Here is an 18753-nt window from a genome sequence, read left to right on the forward strand (position 1 = left end):
GACCACATCCCATTCCGCCCCCCCTAAGTTTCCCCACCACAGGATTTGCCTTGGTTTTCTGATCCGTCCCTGGGTGGCCAGGTGGAGGGGTGTCAACGGGAATGGAAATGTGCAGTAAAATGTGCTTGGCCCTTCCCAGAACCAGCGGAGGTTGAAGCTGTCCCTGCCCATCATCCTAGGTGCCATTTCCAGCGTGGTGTCCAGCAGCACTAACAGCCAGTTCAGACGGGAATGTCTGCAGAGTTTGCAGGTAACTATTGTATATGTGGTGGATTTGTTAGGATACTGTTATAATTCTCCATGAGAGGCAGCATGGTCCAATGACTAGCCGTGCTGATTCAACTGGAATCCAGGGCTACTGGGGTCTATTTATGGCTCAGCCACTGACCTGCTGGGTGATCTTGGGCAAGTCCCTTCCCCTCTTGGGGCCTCAGTTGCCCCTCCGACCTTTTGTCTATTTAGATTGTGAGCTCTTCAGGGGAGGCACTCTATCTCACTATGCGTCTGTGCAGGGCCTGACACAATGGGGCCCCAGTCTCACTTGGGGTCAGGGCAGCTCCTGGCAAGACAGGGCCCCCAATCTTGGTCAGGACCTGTGCAGGATCTGGCATAATGATACCCTGATCTCAGTTGGAGTCTGTGCAACCCCCAACAGAATTAGATGCGGATGAAAGTGGTAGTCTTCCGGGGCTACTATAATATTAATAATGTCATGAGAGGAATCACCAGATGGCGCTGTCACACAATCTTCCAAGTTGTTTTTGTCGCCTGTGAGCAAGTTTTTAGTATTTGAAGAAATGCTGTGATACTAGTGTTGTGATGCCACGCTTCTTGGAGAGATGTCATGGCAGGTGGCAGAGAGTTTGCTGTCTGCTCTGTTCTCTGGATTTGGAGGCAACTCTTGGGGCTCCACTGCTCCCCCCCTCCCCCCGAATTCTGCTCCCTCTCAGTAGAGAGATGAAAACCTCATCATTAGATGAAGTGCTATTGTAGTGCTTGTAAGGGTAAGTGTAGCTTAAGGCCTCTTGCAATCCATGGAGGCATGAGAACTTTTCAAAGAAGAGGTCTCAAGAATCCAAAGCACCTTTCCCTGGGTGACTGGATTCTATTAATGTGTGCAGGTTTCAGATACCCCAGAGCTAATGGCAGCCATTCAAACAGCCTTTGAAAATGTCACTCGGAAGCGACTGATGCCCAGTGGCACATGCAGCATCACAAAAGTAAGTCAGTTTCACCCTGTGGCTCCCTCTTTGAGGCCTCGTATGCTGATGTGTGTCTATCTGTCACCATACATATCCACCCACCCATCAACTCCATGCTCATGACCATGATATGTGAGCACCTCTTAGTCATCAGAGATAGTAGAGATGGAAAGCTTCTACTGAATCCCATGTGGCCAGAGTCCCTACAGACTATTCCCTGCGGATTGTTCCATCAGAAATGGAGACACTGCACATCAGATCCCATCTACCCTATCCCTCTCTGGGACCCAGGGTAGGATTACCCACCTGTAAATTATCCCCCAGGGCCTTGTCCAGCCTGGTTTTCAATGCCCTTCAGTCTTATATTAGAAAAATATCTTCATCCTGCAATCACCTGCTTCTGGGAAAAAAACCATTACTCTCTTGTATTGTAACTGTTGTTCTGCAAGATATGGGTGTAGACCTCTACTCCACTCAGATGTGTGTGCACCCAGCACTCAGAAGCCAGAGAACTTTCCCTAGCAATAACCATAAGGGTGGTGCTCATGCCCTACGTGCTCTTAGTCCTTCCCCAGGCTGTTTAAGGGCTCCAACCCCCCCCTCAGTTCCTTCACACCAAACATTAAATGGTAACACTGCAGTGCAGAGGAGACAGAGGGTGAGTCATGGAAGACACCTCTTCACCCACATCTCGAAGAACAACAGTTACAGTCCAGGTAGGTAACCACTCTTCTTTGAGTGGGTGCAGACGTGTATTTCACTCAGGGGACTCACAAGCCAAGTTAGGGGGCAGGGCTCAGAGTCTACTTAAAGAATGACTGCAGCACTTGCCTTCCCAAAATTTGCATCTGATCTAGATGCAGCCCTAATAGCATAATGGTTGGTAAAAGTATGTATGGCAGACCAAGGAGCTGCCCTACAAATGTCCAGTATCGAAACATCATTGAGGAATCTGATTAATATTGCTTGGGCCCTTTTGTTCAGGCTGTTCTTTCATGGTATGTATACCAAGCTCAGCCCTCTCTTTAGGCAGCACATATGTAAGCGAGCGTGTTTTACTACGAAGGTGGTGGCCGCCATACGTCCCAGTAGTTGAAGGCAGGTGTATGCAGATACCCGTGGGCTGTTTGTGATCACTGATATGAGAGTGGTCAGTGCACAAATCTGGTAATTGGTAATGATGCTTTGGCCTCTATGGAGTCTAGGTGTGCTCCAATGAAGTTCAATTGTTGTACTGGTTTTAGGGTAGATTCAGTTTCTTAATTTATAACCTTAGGGTGTGAAAGAGGGTGACAGTCCTCTGGGTAATATTTATTGTTTCTTCTTTGAGTAGGTCCTTTCAGTAGGCAGTTGTCTAGGTATTGGAAGATCAATATTCCCTGTCTGCACAAATGCACCACTACTACTGCTAGGGTTTTGGTAAAAACTCTCAGGGCTGTCAAAAGTCCGAAAGGTAGCATTCTGTATTGGAAATAGTCTTTCCTTATTGTGAATTATAGGAACCGTCTGCATGCAGGATGGATGGTAATATGAAAGAATGCCTCTTGTAGGTCAAGGGGTGAGAACCAGTCCTCCTTTTCCAGCGCTGGGATAATTGAGTTTAGTGTGACCATCTGTGGGTATGGACAAACTTGTTGAGTTTTCTAAAATCTAATATGGGTCTCCATCCACGGTTTTTGTTTTGAGTCAGGAAACAGTGGGAATAAATTCCCTTCCCCTTGTGTTGTGTTGGAACTTGTTCCACGGCACCTAGTTGTAGAAGATTATTAACTTATTGTCGTAGAAGGTGCTCAGGGGAAGGGTCCCTGAAGAGGGACAGGGAAGGGGGATGGGTAGGTGGAATGGAGATAAAAGGGATGGTATAACCTGTGTGGATGATCTCTAATACCCAGTGGTCTGTCGTGATGGAGAACCACATATGATAAAACAGTCATAGCCAATGACCAAAGGTCTGAGTTGTTCTTAATATTGGCGCTGGCTGTTGGGAGAGGTCAGTCAGACCCTTGACCAATGTTTCAAAATTGCATCTTGGCTGATGGTGCTTGGGACACCACAGACTGAGACTGGGAAAGATGACGTCTCTGTGGCCGGTGTCTTTGTCTCTGGTTGTCGAATTGTCTCTGTTGTTGTTGCAATGTATTGTCTCTGTTGCGGGAGTATGGCTGGTATCTCCTCCTTCTCTTTGGGGTTGTGTAAATGCTGAGTGTTCTTAGTGTAGCTCGTGAGTCCTTCATGGAATGTAGGACCTCATCTGTCCTGGCGGAGAACAGTTTATCCCTATCAAAGGGAAGATCTTCTACCTTAGTTTGAAGTTCCCTCAGGATTCCCGAAGAATATAGCCATGAAGTTCTGCACATTACTATTGCTGTTGCGCATGCGGCTGTGTCTACAACATTGAGGGATGCTTTGGGTGCTGTTCTGGCTACAAGCTGTCCCTTGTTAATGATGGCTTGGAATTGTTACTTCTTGTCCTCTGAGATTTCATCGAGGAAATCGTTCAGTTTAGCGTAATTATCATGGTCGTATGTTGCTAGTAACACTGTGTAGTTGGCCGTGCGGAATTGCAGACTTGCCGAAGAGTAGACTTTCCACCCAAATAGATTTAATCTCTTCCAATCCTTGTCTTGGGGTTGGATCAGGATTGCAGTTGTTTACCCCATTGGTTGGCCCCATCCACCACTAAGGGTGGGCTGGGCTGGGCTGGGGGTGCGAGAAAAGGAAGTCCATGCCTTTATTTGTTACGTAATACTTTCTGTCTGCATGTTTTCAAGTTGGAGGGATGGTGGAGGGTGTTTGCCACAGTTTCTGCTGGTTCCATCAATGCATCTGTGACACTGTATGGAATATGGGACACACTTTATGATATTGATACCAATATTATAAAATTGCAAGGAATCTGACCAGAGATGCCATGGAAGGTATCTGTGAAAATGTTATGATTTGCCAAGTATGATCATCTTGTTTATATGTTTGTATCACTTTGTATTGTGAGTTATAGATGTGTATGGTTGTGACATTCCCCTCTGGTGTTATTTGGACTGGTGATTTGCTAGGTCACTCCAATCATTGACTCTGGGGGCTTGGCTACACTTGAGAGTTGCAGCGCTGGTGGAGGCTTTCCAGCGCTGCAACTTAGTAACTGTCCACACCTGCAAGGCACATCCAGCGCTGCAACTCCCTGGCTGCAGCGCTGGCTGAACACCTGGTCTGCTTGGGGTGTAGCGAGTGCAGCACTGGTGATCCAGCGCTGCTCATCAAGTGTGGACACACACCAGCGCTGTTATTGGCCTCCAGGGTATTAGCAGATATCCCAGAATGCTTTTAACTAAATTACGCTCTTTGTTTTGTTATGCAGCCTCTCTTTGTTTTGTTGTGAACTCGGAGCTCCAGGTGCTCCGGGAGCTGCTTATCTAAAAAACAAACACAGCTCCTGTTTGCTGTGATCAATCTGTACCTGACTGTGAACAATCAAATGAGATAACCCCTGTGAATGAGGCAGGCAGGGAGTGAGTGTTTGCTTGACAGAGAAACAGCGGGGGCAGAGGGGAGAAAGGGAGTCCGTTGGATACAGGCTGTTTGCAGTTAAGAGTAAGGGGTCGGGAACATTTTCTGATTTTGCAAGGCAGGAAGCTAACACACAGTGTTGGCTCCAAAAATCCACTCTCTCTCTCTCCCCCGCTCCCTGTCACACTACACCCCACCCCACTCCCTCTTTTGAAAAGCACGTTGCTGCCACTTGAATGCTGGGATAGCTGCCCATAATGCATCACTCCCAACAGTGCTGCAAAGGCTGCAAATGTGGCCACACACCAGCGCTGGTAGCTGTGAATGTGGCCACACACCAGCGCTGTTCCTACACAGCTGGATGACCAGCGCTGTAAACTCCCAGCGCTGCAACTCTCAAGTGTAGCCAAGCCCTGGGAGCCAGCCTTACCCTGCTCTGCTGTGAGAACCCCCACTCCTGGGTTGTTCACACACAGCCTCTGGTATGTAAGCTGCTCCCAGCTATTTGCAAGCGAATGACACTAGCCAATATCTCTGGTCCCAGACACAACCCTAGGAACCTCCGTCTTGCAGTGTCCAGTTATGCCTGCTGAACGCCGCAAGCTTATTTGAGTTCATCAATTTAACAAAGAAGTTGATATGTATCAGGCTTGTTGTCCCAAGGGGAGCCTCTGACACACTTCCAATCAAACGCACTGCTTCAGGTAGACTAAACAAACAAATTTATTAACTATAAAGATAGGTTTTAAATGATTAAAAGTCAAAGCATAACAAGTCAGAGTGGTTACCAAAAGAAAATAAAAGATAAGCACGCAGTCTAAACTCTCAACCCTATTAGGCTGGGCAGCAAATAGATTAAGCAGTTTTTCCTCACCCCACTGGATATTGCAGTCCTTAATATACAGGTTTGTTCCTTAAACCTGGGCCAGTCTTCTTCTCAGTGTCTTGGTTGCTTGCAGCACAGGAGAATTGCCTCTGGGGAGCTAATATCTGGTTGAGTCCCCAACTTACAGCATGTTTTAGTGACCATTATACAACACAATTCTCATGACTTCATATGCATTAATGATACACATATATGGATAGTGAAATGACTTTCAGCAGATCATAACCTTTTCCCTGATACCTTACAAGGCATGCTTTATATGTAAGATCATGATTATATGAAAATGAGGAATATGGGGGTTACAGTATGCTCCCCCAAGGTATAGAATGTCACAATGGTATATCTGTATTTCAAAACTTGTGCTGTGTTTCTGGGTGACACCCCCAGACAGATTGGCATCAACAGTGCCTAGCCTGTTTGATGGCCCATCAAGGGTCATCAGCTATAGAAACAACCCATTGAAAGAAGCCAGGGGCTACACCTTATGAGTCAGCAGGACTTGTAGGACATGCCGATGGACAGGGGACTCCAAGATTTTTCCATGCCCTGTGCTATGAGTTTGTGTTTGGGACAAAGGAAATACTAAACACATGGCAAAGGATATAAAAGACAGCTACATCATCTTCATCTTGTCTTCAATCCTGCTTCCCACCTCTGGAGTAATTTCTCTACAAACTTAAGCTCTGAACGACCCATCCAAGCTGTGGATGTGTTCCAGAGGGACTTTCAAGCCAGCAAATTCACCAATACTAAGAACCTGATATAGGTCTCTGTATGTATCTGATTGCGTTGCCATTTAAAAACTCTCTTCTCGTTCTCTCTTTTTTTCTTTATAATAAACCTTTAGTTTTAGACACTAAAGGATTGGCTGGCAGCGTGGTATATTGGGTAAGATCCAAACTAATATTGACCTGATAACGTGGCTGACCCTTTGGGGTTAGAAGAACATTTTGCATAGTGAGTAGAGGTTTTAAATAACTTCTCACTGTACTGGACCTATGTGCTGATTGGGAGCCAGAGAACTGGAATGCAGTAAAGGGGGGCTGGGATTTCTTTTTTCAGCTTCTTGATAACCAGTGTGGGGGATCAGAAGCACAGTTTGTGACTCGGTGGTGAGTTTAACTTCAGTGTTAACCACCAGTTTTGGGAGTCTCTGCTCTTCCTTTTGCAGCCTGAACAAAAACCTAACACTAATACCAAAAGTCCAGCACTTCTTACAATGGTGAACAAATCCAGGAAACGTATGCTCAGGGACCCCATTCCAGCAGGATCCACCATCCATAGTGATCACAACAGATGCCTCACCGATTGGCTGGAGCATCCACTTAAACCAACATACAATCCAAGAGAAGTGGTCTCCCGCAGCGACACATTTACACATCAACCTGCTTGAATTATGCATGGTTCGCAATGCATGCAACCATTTCCTCCCAATAATACGGAACAAAACAATAAGAGTCATGATGGACAACACTGCATGTATGTTCTACATAAACCGACAGGGCGGAGCACGATCTTGCTCCCTATGCACAGAAGCCATAAAACTATGGAATTGTTGCATAAAACACAACATCACCATTACAGCATCATACCTCCTGGGTCAGCAGAACATGACAGCGGACACATTAAGCAGACAGTTTCCCCAAGAACATGAATGGGAACTGAACAACAACATAACAACACATATTCCACATGTAGGGGTTCCCACACATCAACCTATTCGCAACAGCATGAAACAACAAATGCCCAAGGTTTTGGTCACTAGCAGGACTGGGAACACAATTCCTAAGGGATGTCTTCCTCATCAGATGAAACACACCTCTTCTGTAGCATTCCCACTGACTCAGTTAATCTCCAGGGTAATACATAAGATATGAAACAACAAAGCCAAGGTCATACTTATAGCCCTGACATGGCCCAGACAGACATGGTTCCCATACCTGAGATGCATGGCGATCTGCGCACCATATCCTCTCCCACTGCAATGGGATCTTCTCTCACAAGATGAAAGTCGAGTTCTCCATCCGGACCTGGAGAAACTTCACCTGAAGGCATGGCTCCTCCATTGCTCCAACACAAAGAATTAACCTGCTTGGAACAGGTTAAACAGGTGTTACTAAACAGCAGAAAGACATCCACTTGTGCAACATACCTGCAGAAATGGAAGAGGTTGTCCATGTGGTGCAGAAACAAAACATTACTGCACTTACAGCACCACTTCATTTGATCTTGGAGTACATATTAGAACTGAAACAATCAGGACTTACCATAAGTACGGTTAAAGTACACCTATCAGCCATAACTGCTTTCCATCATAAGATCAATGGTGTCTCAGTATTCACACACCCGATCACAAAGCATTTCCTCACAGGTATAACCCAGAAATACTCAACCCCGCACCAGCATGGGATCTAAACCTGGTCCTTAGAGGCCTTACCAAAGCACCATTTGAACTACTCATAACTTGTTCTCTACTACACCTCTCAATGAAGGTAGTATTCCTGGTCACGATTACTTCTGCGCAAAGAGTAAGTGAAATAGGGGCTCTCATTGCCCACACTCCATCTATCGTATTCTTTAAAGACAAAGTGACACTGAGACCACACCCAAAATTTGTCCCCAAGGTATCATCATCCTTTCATCTCAACCAACCAATTCACTTACCTACGTTTTACCCTAACCCGTATGGGACTACAGAAGAGACAATCCTACACTCTCTAGATCAGGGGTAGGCAACCTATGACACAGGTGCCGAAGGCGGCACGCGAGCTGATTTTCAGTGGCACTCACACTGCCTAGGTCCTGGCCACCAATCCGGGGGACTCTGCATTTTAATTTAATTTTAAATGAAGCTTCTTAAACATTTAAAAAAGCCTTATTTACTTTACATACAATAATAGTTTAGTTTTATTATAGACTTATAGAAAGAGACCTTCTAAAAACGTTAAAATGTATTACTGGCACGCGCAACCTTAAATTAGAGTGAATAAATGAAGATTCGGCACACGACTCCTGAAAGGTTGCCGACCCCTGCTCTAGATGTTAGACGTGCATTAGCATTTTACCTAGATAGAATGAAACCATTCAAAACATCAGAGACTGTTCATCTCCACAACTGAACGATCAAAGGGATCTGCAATATCAAAACAAAGACTTTCAAAATGGATCTCCAATTGCATCCACCTATTATATCAACAACAAAAAAGGGAACCCCCAACGGGGATCAGAGCCCATTTGACAAGATCAATATCAGCCTCTACAGCCTTTTTGAATAATGTACCACTCACAGAGATACGTCAAGCCACCACTTGGGCGTCTGAACACACATTCATTAATCTCTATGCAATAATGCAAAGCTCAGGCTCAGATACAGTACTAGGCCGAACAGTGCTAGCATCAACTAGGCATTCAACTCCGCAGCCCATCCATCCGCAGTAGGGCACTGCTTTACAGTCACCTGAAGTGGAGCATCCACAGGGACAGCACGCAAAGAAGAAGAGAGGGTTACTCAGCTCGTGCAGTAACTGAGGTTCTTGGAGATGTGTCCCCCTGTGGGTGTTCCACTACCCACCTTCCTCCCCTCTACTTTGGAGTTCGCATTAAAGACTCCGTGGTAGAAAAGGAACTGAAGGGGTCAGGCCGTGCACATGCTAGATGGAAGTGCTAATGGCACTGCGAGACAGCTACTGCGCATGTACATCCTGACCAGGCATTGCTACTGAAAATCTCCCATCAAACGGTGCCGGGATGCACCAACACCTGAAGTGAAGCACCCACAGAGATACTCATTTTGAAAAACCTCAATTACTGCACAATATGAGTAACCCTCTCATTCCTTTTTTCTGAGATATGCTTTTACTGTAGACAGGTGTTTGGTAAATACCCAGGGAGCTAAGGACAAGCCAAAGAGAAGCACGGTGTACTGATAATGCTGATCTGTCATTACAAATCTCAGAAACTACTGTGGCTTGGGAAAATCACTACATGGAAGTAAGCATCCTGAAGATTGAGGGCAGCAAGCCAGTCATTGTGATTCAAAGTGGGGAGAATAGTAGTTAGCATGACCATGTGGAATCTCATGTAATTGATGTACTTGTTGAGACACAGACTGAGGATAGATATCATGCTCCTCCCTTGGACTTGGGGAGCAGGAAGTACCGTGAGTAGAATCCCTTTCTCCAGTTCCAAAGGGGAACCTCCTCTCTGGCCCCTGAAACCTGGAAAGAGTGTGCAAAATCTTATCTAACTATTAATAATAAACTAAACTTAAGGGTACTGCTAAGCTAGCCACAACTAACAGCTATATACAGAAAAATCACAGCGCTATGGAATAAAAGCCTGAGGGGAAAAGAGTCTGAGCACTCTGACTCAAGCCATGGGAGGTGAGAAGGAACTAGGGAAGGGTGTAGTGAAGCCCTTAAATATCCAGGGGAGAGGCTATGGGGTCAGGTGGTGAAAGCGCTGCCCCATGTGTACTGTTAGGTAAAGTTCTCTGGCTTTGGTGCACCTGAGCAGAATACACGTCTGCAACCATTCTGTGGGATAGCTACCCAAAATGCACTTGCATCAGCCTCCCCTACCCAGTTCTCCAATGTAGCCAGGTTGGCAGAACTGTCCCCTGCTCATCAGACTTAATGAAGGTAACTTTCAACAGCAGGTACCTGAAGATGCCAACCCAGCCTGGCTCGCTGCGTGTGACTTACCAACAGCTGACCAGAAGCTATCACAGGAAGAGGCATCTGACAGCATCAATTCTGTCGATTCAGAGCCAGGTAAGACAATGTCCAGAGGACGCACATTCCCTCTGAACACACACAGAGCTCCTCTAGGTGATAGCCACCCAGACGCCCCACAAATGCTCTTTCTGGTGACCACACTGGGGCTTGGATCCAGCCACCTTTGTACCTGAAAAGTAGATAAACAGGCCAGCAGTTCATAGAACAACCACAATCATATTGCCTGTTATTCTTTGCATGACTGAATTAGGGCCCCTATTGTGCGGGGCTCTGCACAGACCCTCCCCGACTGAGATCAGACTCACATTAGACTGAGCACTGTGTAGCCCAACAGTGACAGACAATCAGAATAGACATAGGGTGTGAGGGGAAACAGAGGCACCGAGGGGGGAAGGGACTTGCCCAAGGTCATGCCGCAGGCCAGTGGCAGAGCTGGTAATAGAGCCCAAGAGTCCTGTGCCCTGCTCCCTGGGCTGGGCTGTCTCTACCCTTAACATCCCTTAATATCTTATTCCTTTCTCTAACCCCCTCGCCCTCCCTTCCCCGCTGAGCAGCCCCATGATAGCTCCGAGATCATTTTCCTGTGCAGTTTCTATTTCCATTACCACAGCACTGGAGTTGATTGAATGGCCTGCTCTTGTCTGCATTTACACATGCTCACAGTGGATTTTGCCCACCATTTGTCCATAGATTTCATGGCCAGGGACTATTCTGATCATTGAGCATGACCCCCTGCATCAAACAGGCCAGAGAGCCTCACCCAGTGATTCCTGCATTCAGCATCGATCCAGTGGTGGAGCTAGAACATACCATTCAGGGAGACATCCGGCTGGATGTAAAGCTGCTAAGGGATGGAGAATCCCAACCAGGGGGAATCTCCCTCCTGGCTAAACATTTTCCCCTTATTCCTAGTGTGAATTTATTCAGCCTTACAGCTGCTGGCTCTGCTCAGTCTGTGTCTACCAGATTCACGAGCCCCCTAGGATTACATGTGGCCTTTGCCGAGCCTGGCAAAGAGGTCCCATTCGCCTACAGCATGGTATCAGACACTGGGTAACTAGCTCTGCAGCATTTCCCAGTGATAGAACAATATAAGACAGTTATCGCGAGAGCATCATGTTCATTTTATGTTTACAGCCTCTCTGGAGGACAGAGCTGACTTGTGGGGAGAAATGAGTGAAACTAAGAGGAGGAAGACAGCAACCATGGAGAACAATGCAGGTGGGGCTCTGGAGCAAGAGCCACTGGGTGGCTTGCAGGAGAGGACAGACGATCTCATGACAGGCTTTGGCAGCCAGCTGAGTTTTTGCCTGTGGAGTCCCAAGGAAGGAGCAGATGCCAGCATGTTCCTAGGTGAAAGAGAGGAGGGCTTTACAGCTGAATCAGAGAGCAGAGCCAGAAGCAGTGAGAATCTGTGGCAGGTTGGTCAGGGAAGAAGCTCTCCAGAAATCAAACTCGGTTTGAGTAAAAGGGAAGGGTCAAACAGGATGGCACCCACAAGGCCATGTTCTCCAGTACTGAGGGGTGGTGTGGCCTGGAGGAAGGAGCGTGGGCTTCAGAATCAATCGGTGCTGAGTTCTAATGTGTCTTCCCTCTCTACCTCACTTTCCCTATCTGCAAAATGGGGATAACGCTAACCCAACTACCAGAGGGAGCTGTGGCTACAGGTATGAATGTGTGGAAAGGATTTTGAGAGGCTTAGATAGAAGGGCTAAGGATTATCAATCAGGAGTAATACGTCAACATGGCTATGGGGATTTCTTTTAAAAAATCCTTCTAGATTATGCAAAAGTCTGGGTTTGGTTTTCAGAGGAGAGCAAGGTGGGCTGGGAGTGTGGAGCTCAGAGAAGGGAGTAGAGGGGAGCCTAGTGGGTTAGAGCACAGGTGCAGGGACTGGGAATCAGGACTCCTGGGTTCTAGTCCCAGCTCTGGGAGGGGAGTGAGGTCTAATGGGGAGAGTGGGAGCCAGGATTCCAGGAGCCCACTGAGATCTGTGGGAATCACATACACTTCATATCTTGACCAAATGGGGCCTTGTTTAGCCCAAGGGAAAGACTGGAAGTTCTTTGAGGTGGAGACTTCCATTTACTGTTTGAAAAAGGCACCAGTCATTTGTGGTGCCAGGCTTTTGGTAGCCCAACATAAGGGGCCTGAATTTGAGGGTGATGGCCAAGCACTGTCTGGAAATCAGGATCCTTACAGCATCTCTAGTTGGATGCTCAAAAAATGAGGCACCTGATGTCACTCTGCTTTGGAAGAGTTTGGCCTGGATGTGTGAGCAGTTCCTGGCATGGGAGGACTTGGGCTCCAGGTGCTGCTGTAACCTCCCTCGCCAGTGGGGAGGCTTCTCTGCTCCTGTCTAGTCACAGACCAATGCCTCTTTGTATTTGTCCCGCAGAGTGACCACTTGTGGCTGCAAGAGATTTCCAACCTTTCTGAATGGACATCCTGAAATGGAGATGCCCTTAGCCAAGGGGTATGAGAACAGCTGTGCTCCCCCATGCAAACAAAGCCAAATAAAGACCATCCATTCAATGTGGTTCTTGTTCTTTATTGTTGGATGACAGTAAGGCCTAGGAGCCCCAATATGCACAAGGACACCTCTGTGCTACGCACTGTACAAAAATGGAACAAAGTTGGTCCCTTGCCTCAAAGAGCTGACAGTCTTGTATTAGAAGGAGGAAGGGCAGATGGCTTTGTGGTCAAGGGACATGACAGTGGTGCAGAACTCCTGAGTTCTTCTTTGAGTATATGTCCCGTGGGAGCTCCACCATAGGATGTTTGTGTCTGTGTGCTCTTGATTGAAGACTGCAAAGTAGTGCTCATGGGCCTGCCCCTGTGCAGAACACCTCATGCTGGGTGGTGGGCTCAGGTCCTCCTCAACTGCTGGCAGCTCAAGACAGTCTTTGCTGTTAGTTTCCCACTTTTCTTTCTTTATTTTTGTTTCATAGTTATTTACTTTTTTTTTTTTTTGTGGAGGGGGTTTTCTGCCTCCTTCTTCTGGAGCCTTTGTTTGTGCTGGAGCACAATTTGTTATGCCTAAGACCCCAGGGTTTAAGCCCTGACAGACCTGCTACAAGTTTTTTCCCCAACAGTGACGGACATTTGAGTTGCCTATGGTGTTTGGGGGAATCCCATATCCCCTCAGGCTGAATAGCCTGCTCCGCTGGTGCCACAACAGGTGCAGTGGCACCAGGCTCCTTGGTTGGCAACGTGGTACCAATGGGCCCTGTGGCCCCCAATGCAGCCTCTGGTGGTGGCTCACTCCGTGGCCGGAGCCTCGGAGAGACCACCAGCCTCCCTATCTCAGCCTCCCAGGAAGGAGTCGGTGGGCGTTCATCTCTGGTTCCGTGCCCGGAGGGTGACCAAGTGGTGGGACCTCCGGCACAGGTGGGTACGCAGAGTACTGCACCCCCACCTCATCCTCCCCGATGAGGTGATTACGGCCCCTCCTCCATCTGTTCCACAGGAGGACTCTAAGGCCCACCAGGAACTACTGAAAAGGGTGGCATTGAGCCTCAACCTTCAAGCTGAGGAGGTGGAGGAACCCTCGGACTCCCTCTTCAATGTCCTATCCGCCTCGATGCCGGGCAGGATGGCTCTCCCACTCCATGAAGGCATGGCAAAAATTTCAAACACCTTGTGGTAAACCCCCGTTTCCTTGCCCCCCATCTCTAAGAGGGCGGAATGGAAGTACTTTGTGCCCACCAAGGGGCATGAATACCTGTACACCCACCCTGCCCCTAACTCCCTGATGGTCGAGTCGGTCAACCACAGGGAGAGGCAGGGCCAACCAGCCCCTACTGCGAAAAATAAAGACTCAAGGAGGCTGGACTTATTCAGGAGAAAGGTTTATTTGTCCTCGAGTTTCCAGTTAAGGGTGGCAAACCATCAAGCCCTCCTAAGGTGGTATGAGTTCAATTTGTGGGGCTCTGTGCCCGAATCTGAGGACTCCCTCCTGGAGCGTGACAGGAAGGAGTTCAAAGCTCTGGTGGCAGAGGGTACAGCAGCTACCAGGGCGACCCTGCAGGCAGCATCGGATGCCACGGATACGGCGGCAAGGTCTATGGCCTCCACGGTGTCCATGAGGAGGGCGTCATGGCTCCTACTGTCTGGGCTGTCCAGCGAGGCACAGAACTCCTTGCAGGAACTTTTGTTCAACAGCAAGGCCCCGTTTGCGAACAGACGGACGTGAAATTGCACGGCCTGAAAGATTCCCGTGCAACGCTTAAGACACTTGGCCTCTATGTCCCAGCTCCGGCTAGACCAAGTTGAAGCCTCAGCTGGCTCCCACCCAGGCCACCCACTCTAAATATGAGCCCCCTTATAAAAAGTCTTGGGACTATAAGAAACATCCACAGAGGCGGTCCTGAGCCTGGGCCTTCCAAGGGCAAACAGGCGGGAAAATGTCAGTTTTGATGGGACACGCAGGGGCGATTTCTCAGTTCATACCAGGGATCCACTCACAGCAAAGCTTCCCTTCTCCAACCGGTTGTGTGGTTTTCTCCCAGAGTGGTCGCGGCTGACCTCGGACCAATGGGTCCTCAACACTGTCTCTCAGGGCTACACCCTCCAGTTTACCTCTACCTCACCCAATCGCCCCCATCCCTCCTGGGGGACCCCTCTCACAAGGCCCTGCTCAAGCAGGAGGTGGGGCGGCTCCTTGGTTTAGGAGTGGTAGAAGTGGTGCCAGTAGAGTTCAAACACAAGGGGTACTACTCCCGCTATTTCCTTATCCTAAAGGCCAAAGGGGGGCTCAGGCCCATCCTGGACCTGCGAGGCCTGAACCAGTACATGGTAAAGCTCAAGTTTCGCATGGTCCCTCTGGCCTCCATCATCCCCTCCCTGGATCCCAGGGACTGGTACGCCGCCCTCGATCTGCAGGACGCGTACTTCCACATTCATATATTCAAGAGGCACAGGCATTTCCTCCGTTTCACGGTTGGGCAGGAACACTACCAATTTACGGTCCCGTTTGGCCTGTCCACTGTTCACAGGGTGTTCACGAAATGCATGTCTGTGGTGGTGGCCTACCTCAGACGTCGTGGGGTTCAGATCTTCCCCTATCTTGATGACTGGCTGGTCAAGGGCAGCTCCAGGTCGCGGGTGCGGAATCACATGGCGCTCCTCCTGTCCACATGCACCACTCTGGGCCTGTTGGTAAAGGACACCAAGTCCACATTAGTCCCAATGCAGCACATAGAGTTTATTGGGGCAGTCCTGGATGCGACATTGGCCAGGGCCACCAGACAGATTTGAGACCCTAAAAGGGCTCATCAACACGGTCACAAGGTTCCCTGTGACGGCGTGACCACAGCCAGAGTGTGCCTCCAGCTCCTGGGTCACGTCGGCATGCACATATGTGGTTCGCCACACCAGACTCAGGATGAGGCCCTCCAGCTCCGGTTGGCCTCGGTATTCTCCCAGTCCAGAGACAGGAGAACTGTGCCCGAACTGGGGCTCACCTCCCTACAGTGGTGGTCCTCCCTGGGTAACATGCTCCACGGGGTCCCATTCAGGGGCAGGCCCCCATTGGTGGAGCTAGTGTCCGACACGTCGGACCTGGGGTGGGGGGACCATTTGGGGAATGTTCAGACCCAAGGTCTGCGGTCTGCGCAGGACCTTTCCCTGCATATAAACATCAAGGAGCTCCAGGCAGTCTGGCTGGCATGCATGTCCTTCCGCTCGCACCTGGAGGGCAGAGTGGTCAGGGTTCTCACGGACAACACAGCCTCGATGTTTTACATCAACAGGCAAGGCGGGGCCTGCTCCTCTGCCCTCTGCCAGGAAGCCCTCAGGCTGTGGGACTTCTGTATAGCCCACAACATTTGCCTACAAGCCTACCACTTACCGGACACCCAGAACTCGTGGGCGGATCGCCTGAGCTGAGACTTCTCCTCTCAGCACGAGTCACTACACCCAGAGGTGGTGCACAGGATTTTCCAAGAATGGGGAACTCCCCAGGTGGACCTGTTCACGACTCGGCAGAACTGCTGGTGTCCCCGCTTTTGCTCCAGGGGTGGGCAGGGTTGGGCTTTGGCACCATCTCCGATGCCTTCCTCCTGTCCTGGTCGGGCCAGCTTCTCTATGCCTTCCCCCGATCCCGCTGATCGGCAAGGTCTTGGAGAAGATAAAAACGGACAGAGCCCGGGTGCTCCTGATTGCCCTGGCATGGCCCAGGCAACATTGGTACAGGACCCTCACAAGCCTGGCAGTCGCCCCGACGTGGCTGTTGCCATTGCCATCCCACCTGGACCTGCTCTCCCAGGACCAGGGCCACCTCCTCCACCCCAACCTAGCGGCACTACCTCACGGCATGGCTGCTCAATGGTTAGGCCCGGAGGAAAGGACGTGCTCAGCGCGTCCTCTTGGAAAGCAGACGGCCCTCCACGTGTCAGGCCTACCTGGCAAAGTGGTCTCGGTTTTCCCAGTGGGTAGTCGATCAGGGCGTTTGGCCCGTGGCTGCTTCGATCCAACTCATTTTAGATTACCTCCTTCACCTTGGAGCCCAGGGCCAAGAACCCTCGTCCGTTAAAGTGCACTTGGCGGCTATATCGGCCTTCCACACGCCGGTGCAGAGACACATGGTATTCTCCCATGCTATGACTGGCTGATTCCTCAAGGGATTGGATCATCTCCTCCTGTACATTAGGCCCCCAGTCCAGCAGTGGGACCTGAACTTGGTGCTGGCCCGGTTGACAGGTCCCCTGTTTGAGCTGTTAGCTATATGCTCCTGGTCGCACCTCTTGCAGGTGGCCTTCCTGGTGGTGATCACATCAGATAGACAGGTCTTGGAGCTCAGGGCCCTGACCTCCGAACCCCCGTACACAGTGTTCCATAAGGATAAAGTCCTTCTCCAACTACATCCTTCGTTCCTCCCCAAGGTGGTCTCCACCTACCACATGGGTCAGGACATCTTCCTGCCGGTGCTCTGTCCCAAGCCCCATGCGTCCAGTAAGGAGCGCCTCCTCCACATGCTGGATTTGAGACGGGCTCCGGCCTTTTACCTGGAACGGACAAAGCCATTCAGGAAGTCCTCGCAGATGTTCATCACCTCAGACAAGCGCATGAGAGGTCGGCTGATCTCCACACAGCGGCTCTCCAACTGGATCACTTTGTGTATTCGTACCTGTTACGACCTGGCGGGGATTCTCCTGCCGCCGATTGTAAGGGCACACTCGACTAGGGTGAAAGCCTGGTCAGCTGCCTTTTTAGCCCATGTTCCCATTCTGGACATTTGTAGGGCTGCCACATGGTCTTCCATTCACACTTCACCTTGCATTATGCGATCATCTCCCAAACCAGAGAGGATGCTGGGTTTGGCAGGGCAATACTCCATCCTGAGAGTCTGTGAACTCCTACCCATCTCCAACAGGTATAGCTTGGAATTACCTATTGTGGAATGCACATGCGCAATCACTCGAAGAAGAAAAGACAGTTACCTTTTCCATAACTGGTGTTCTTCGAGATGTGTTGCTCATGTCCATTCCACATCCCGCCCTCCTTCCCCTCTGTTGGAGTTGTCTGGCAAGAAGGAACTGGGGGTGGAGGAGCGCACAGCGCCTCTTATACCGCACCATGGAGGCACCACTCCAGGGGCCACCAGGGGTGCTCCCCTATGGGTACTGCTAGGGAAAAAACTTCCGGCACCAGTGCACATGGCGAGCACACACACCTACTGTGGAATGGACATGAGCAACACATCTTGAAGAACACCAGTTACAGAAAAGGTAACTGTCTTTTTGCTGTCTTTTATTATCTATCCCTTTTTAATGAGTCCCAACATTAGTGAGGAATGCTGTGGAGGAAGCGGGGGGGAGTGACCAGGGAGTGCTGAAGGGTTGTAAGGGAAGAGAATGATCGGAAAGTTCTGGGGACTTGCACGGGGGGGGGGGGGTGATCAGGGGAGAGAGAGAGAGAGAGAGAGAGTGTGTGTGTGTGTGTGTGTGTGTGTGAGAGAGAGAGACACACACACACTGGGGAATGATGTGGGGGAGAGGGGGGATGACCAAGAAGTTCTGGGAGGTAAGGGGGGGAGTGACTGGGAAGTGCTGGGGGGGGTTGATGGGGGGTGACCAGGAGTGCTGGGGAAGTGGCTGGTGAGTCCTGGGGGGGTAATGGGGGTGACTGGTGAGTGCTGGTGGGGTAATGGGGGTGACTGGGGAAGAGAGGTAGTGGGGGGAGGGTTAGGGAGTAGCAGGGGGAGGGGGCTGACTGGGGGGTAATGAGGGGTGACTGGTGAGTAGCTGGGGAGGAAGTGGGGAGGGAACAGGAGTACTGGGGGAAGAGCAAGGGTGACGGGGTGGGCTGGGGGAGTAGTGAAGAAGGGGGGTGACCGGGGCAGGCTGGGGGAGTAGTGGGGAAGGGGGGGGGACTGGGTAGAGTTAGGGAGTAGCCGGGGGAGGGTGGGGTGACTGGGGTGGGC

At 49.8% G+C, this 18753-nt stretch overlaps 1 protein-coding gene across 6 annotated transcripts in view; it reads left to right on the forward strand.

The window, feature by feature from the left end:
* Positions 1-13988, forward strand: part of C7H11orf80 (chromosome 7 C11orf80 homolog) — a 57270-nt gene extending 43282 nt beyond the window's left edge. For 4 of the 6 annotated variants that reach the window (XM_045023600.1, XM_045023602.1, XM_045023598.1 and 1 more), the window contains exons 12-16: positions 140-250; positions 1122-1220; positions 10247-10364; positions 11466-11749; positions 13798-13988. In XM_045023600.1, the coding sequence (XP_044879535.1) occupies positions 140-250; positions 1122-1220; positions 10247-10364; positions 11466-11749; positions 13798-13977 (792 nt within the window). In that variant the 3' untranslated portion in view covers positions 13978-13988. Of the gene's footprint in view, positions 1-139; positions 251-1121; positions 1221-10246; positions 10365-11465; positions 11750-12726; positions 12877-13797 lie in introns of those variants that run through there. The other 2 variants (XM_045023601.1, XM_045023603.1) reach the window with 2 other exon arrangements.
* The last annotated feature ends 4765 nt before the right edge of the window (positions 13989-18753 follow it).

Source organism: Mauremys mutica, chromosome 7 (assembly GCF_020497125.1).
Source record: "Mauremys mutica isolate MM-2020 ecotype Southern chromosome 7, ASM2049712v1, whole genome shotgun sequence".
Classification (NCBI taxonomy): domain Eukaryota; kingdom Metazoa; phylum Chordata; order Testudines; family Geoemydidae; genus Mauremys; species Mauremys mutica.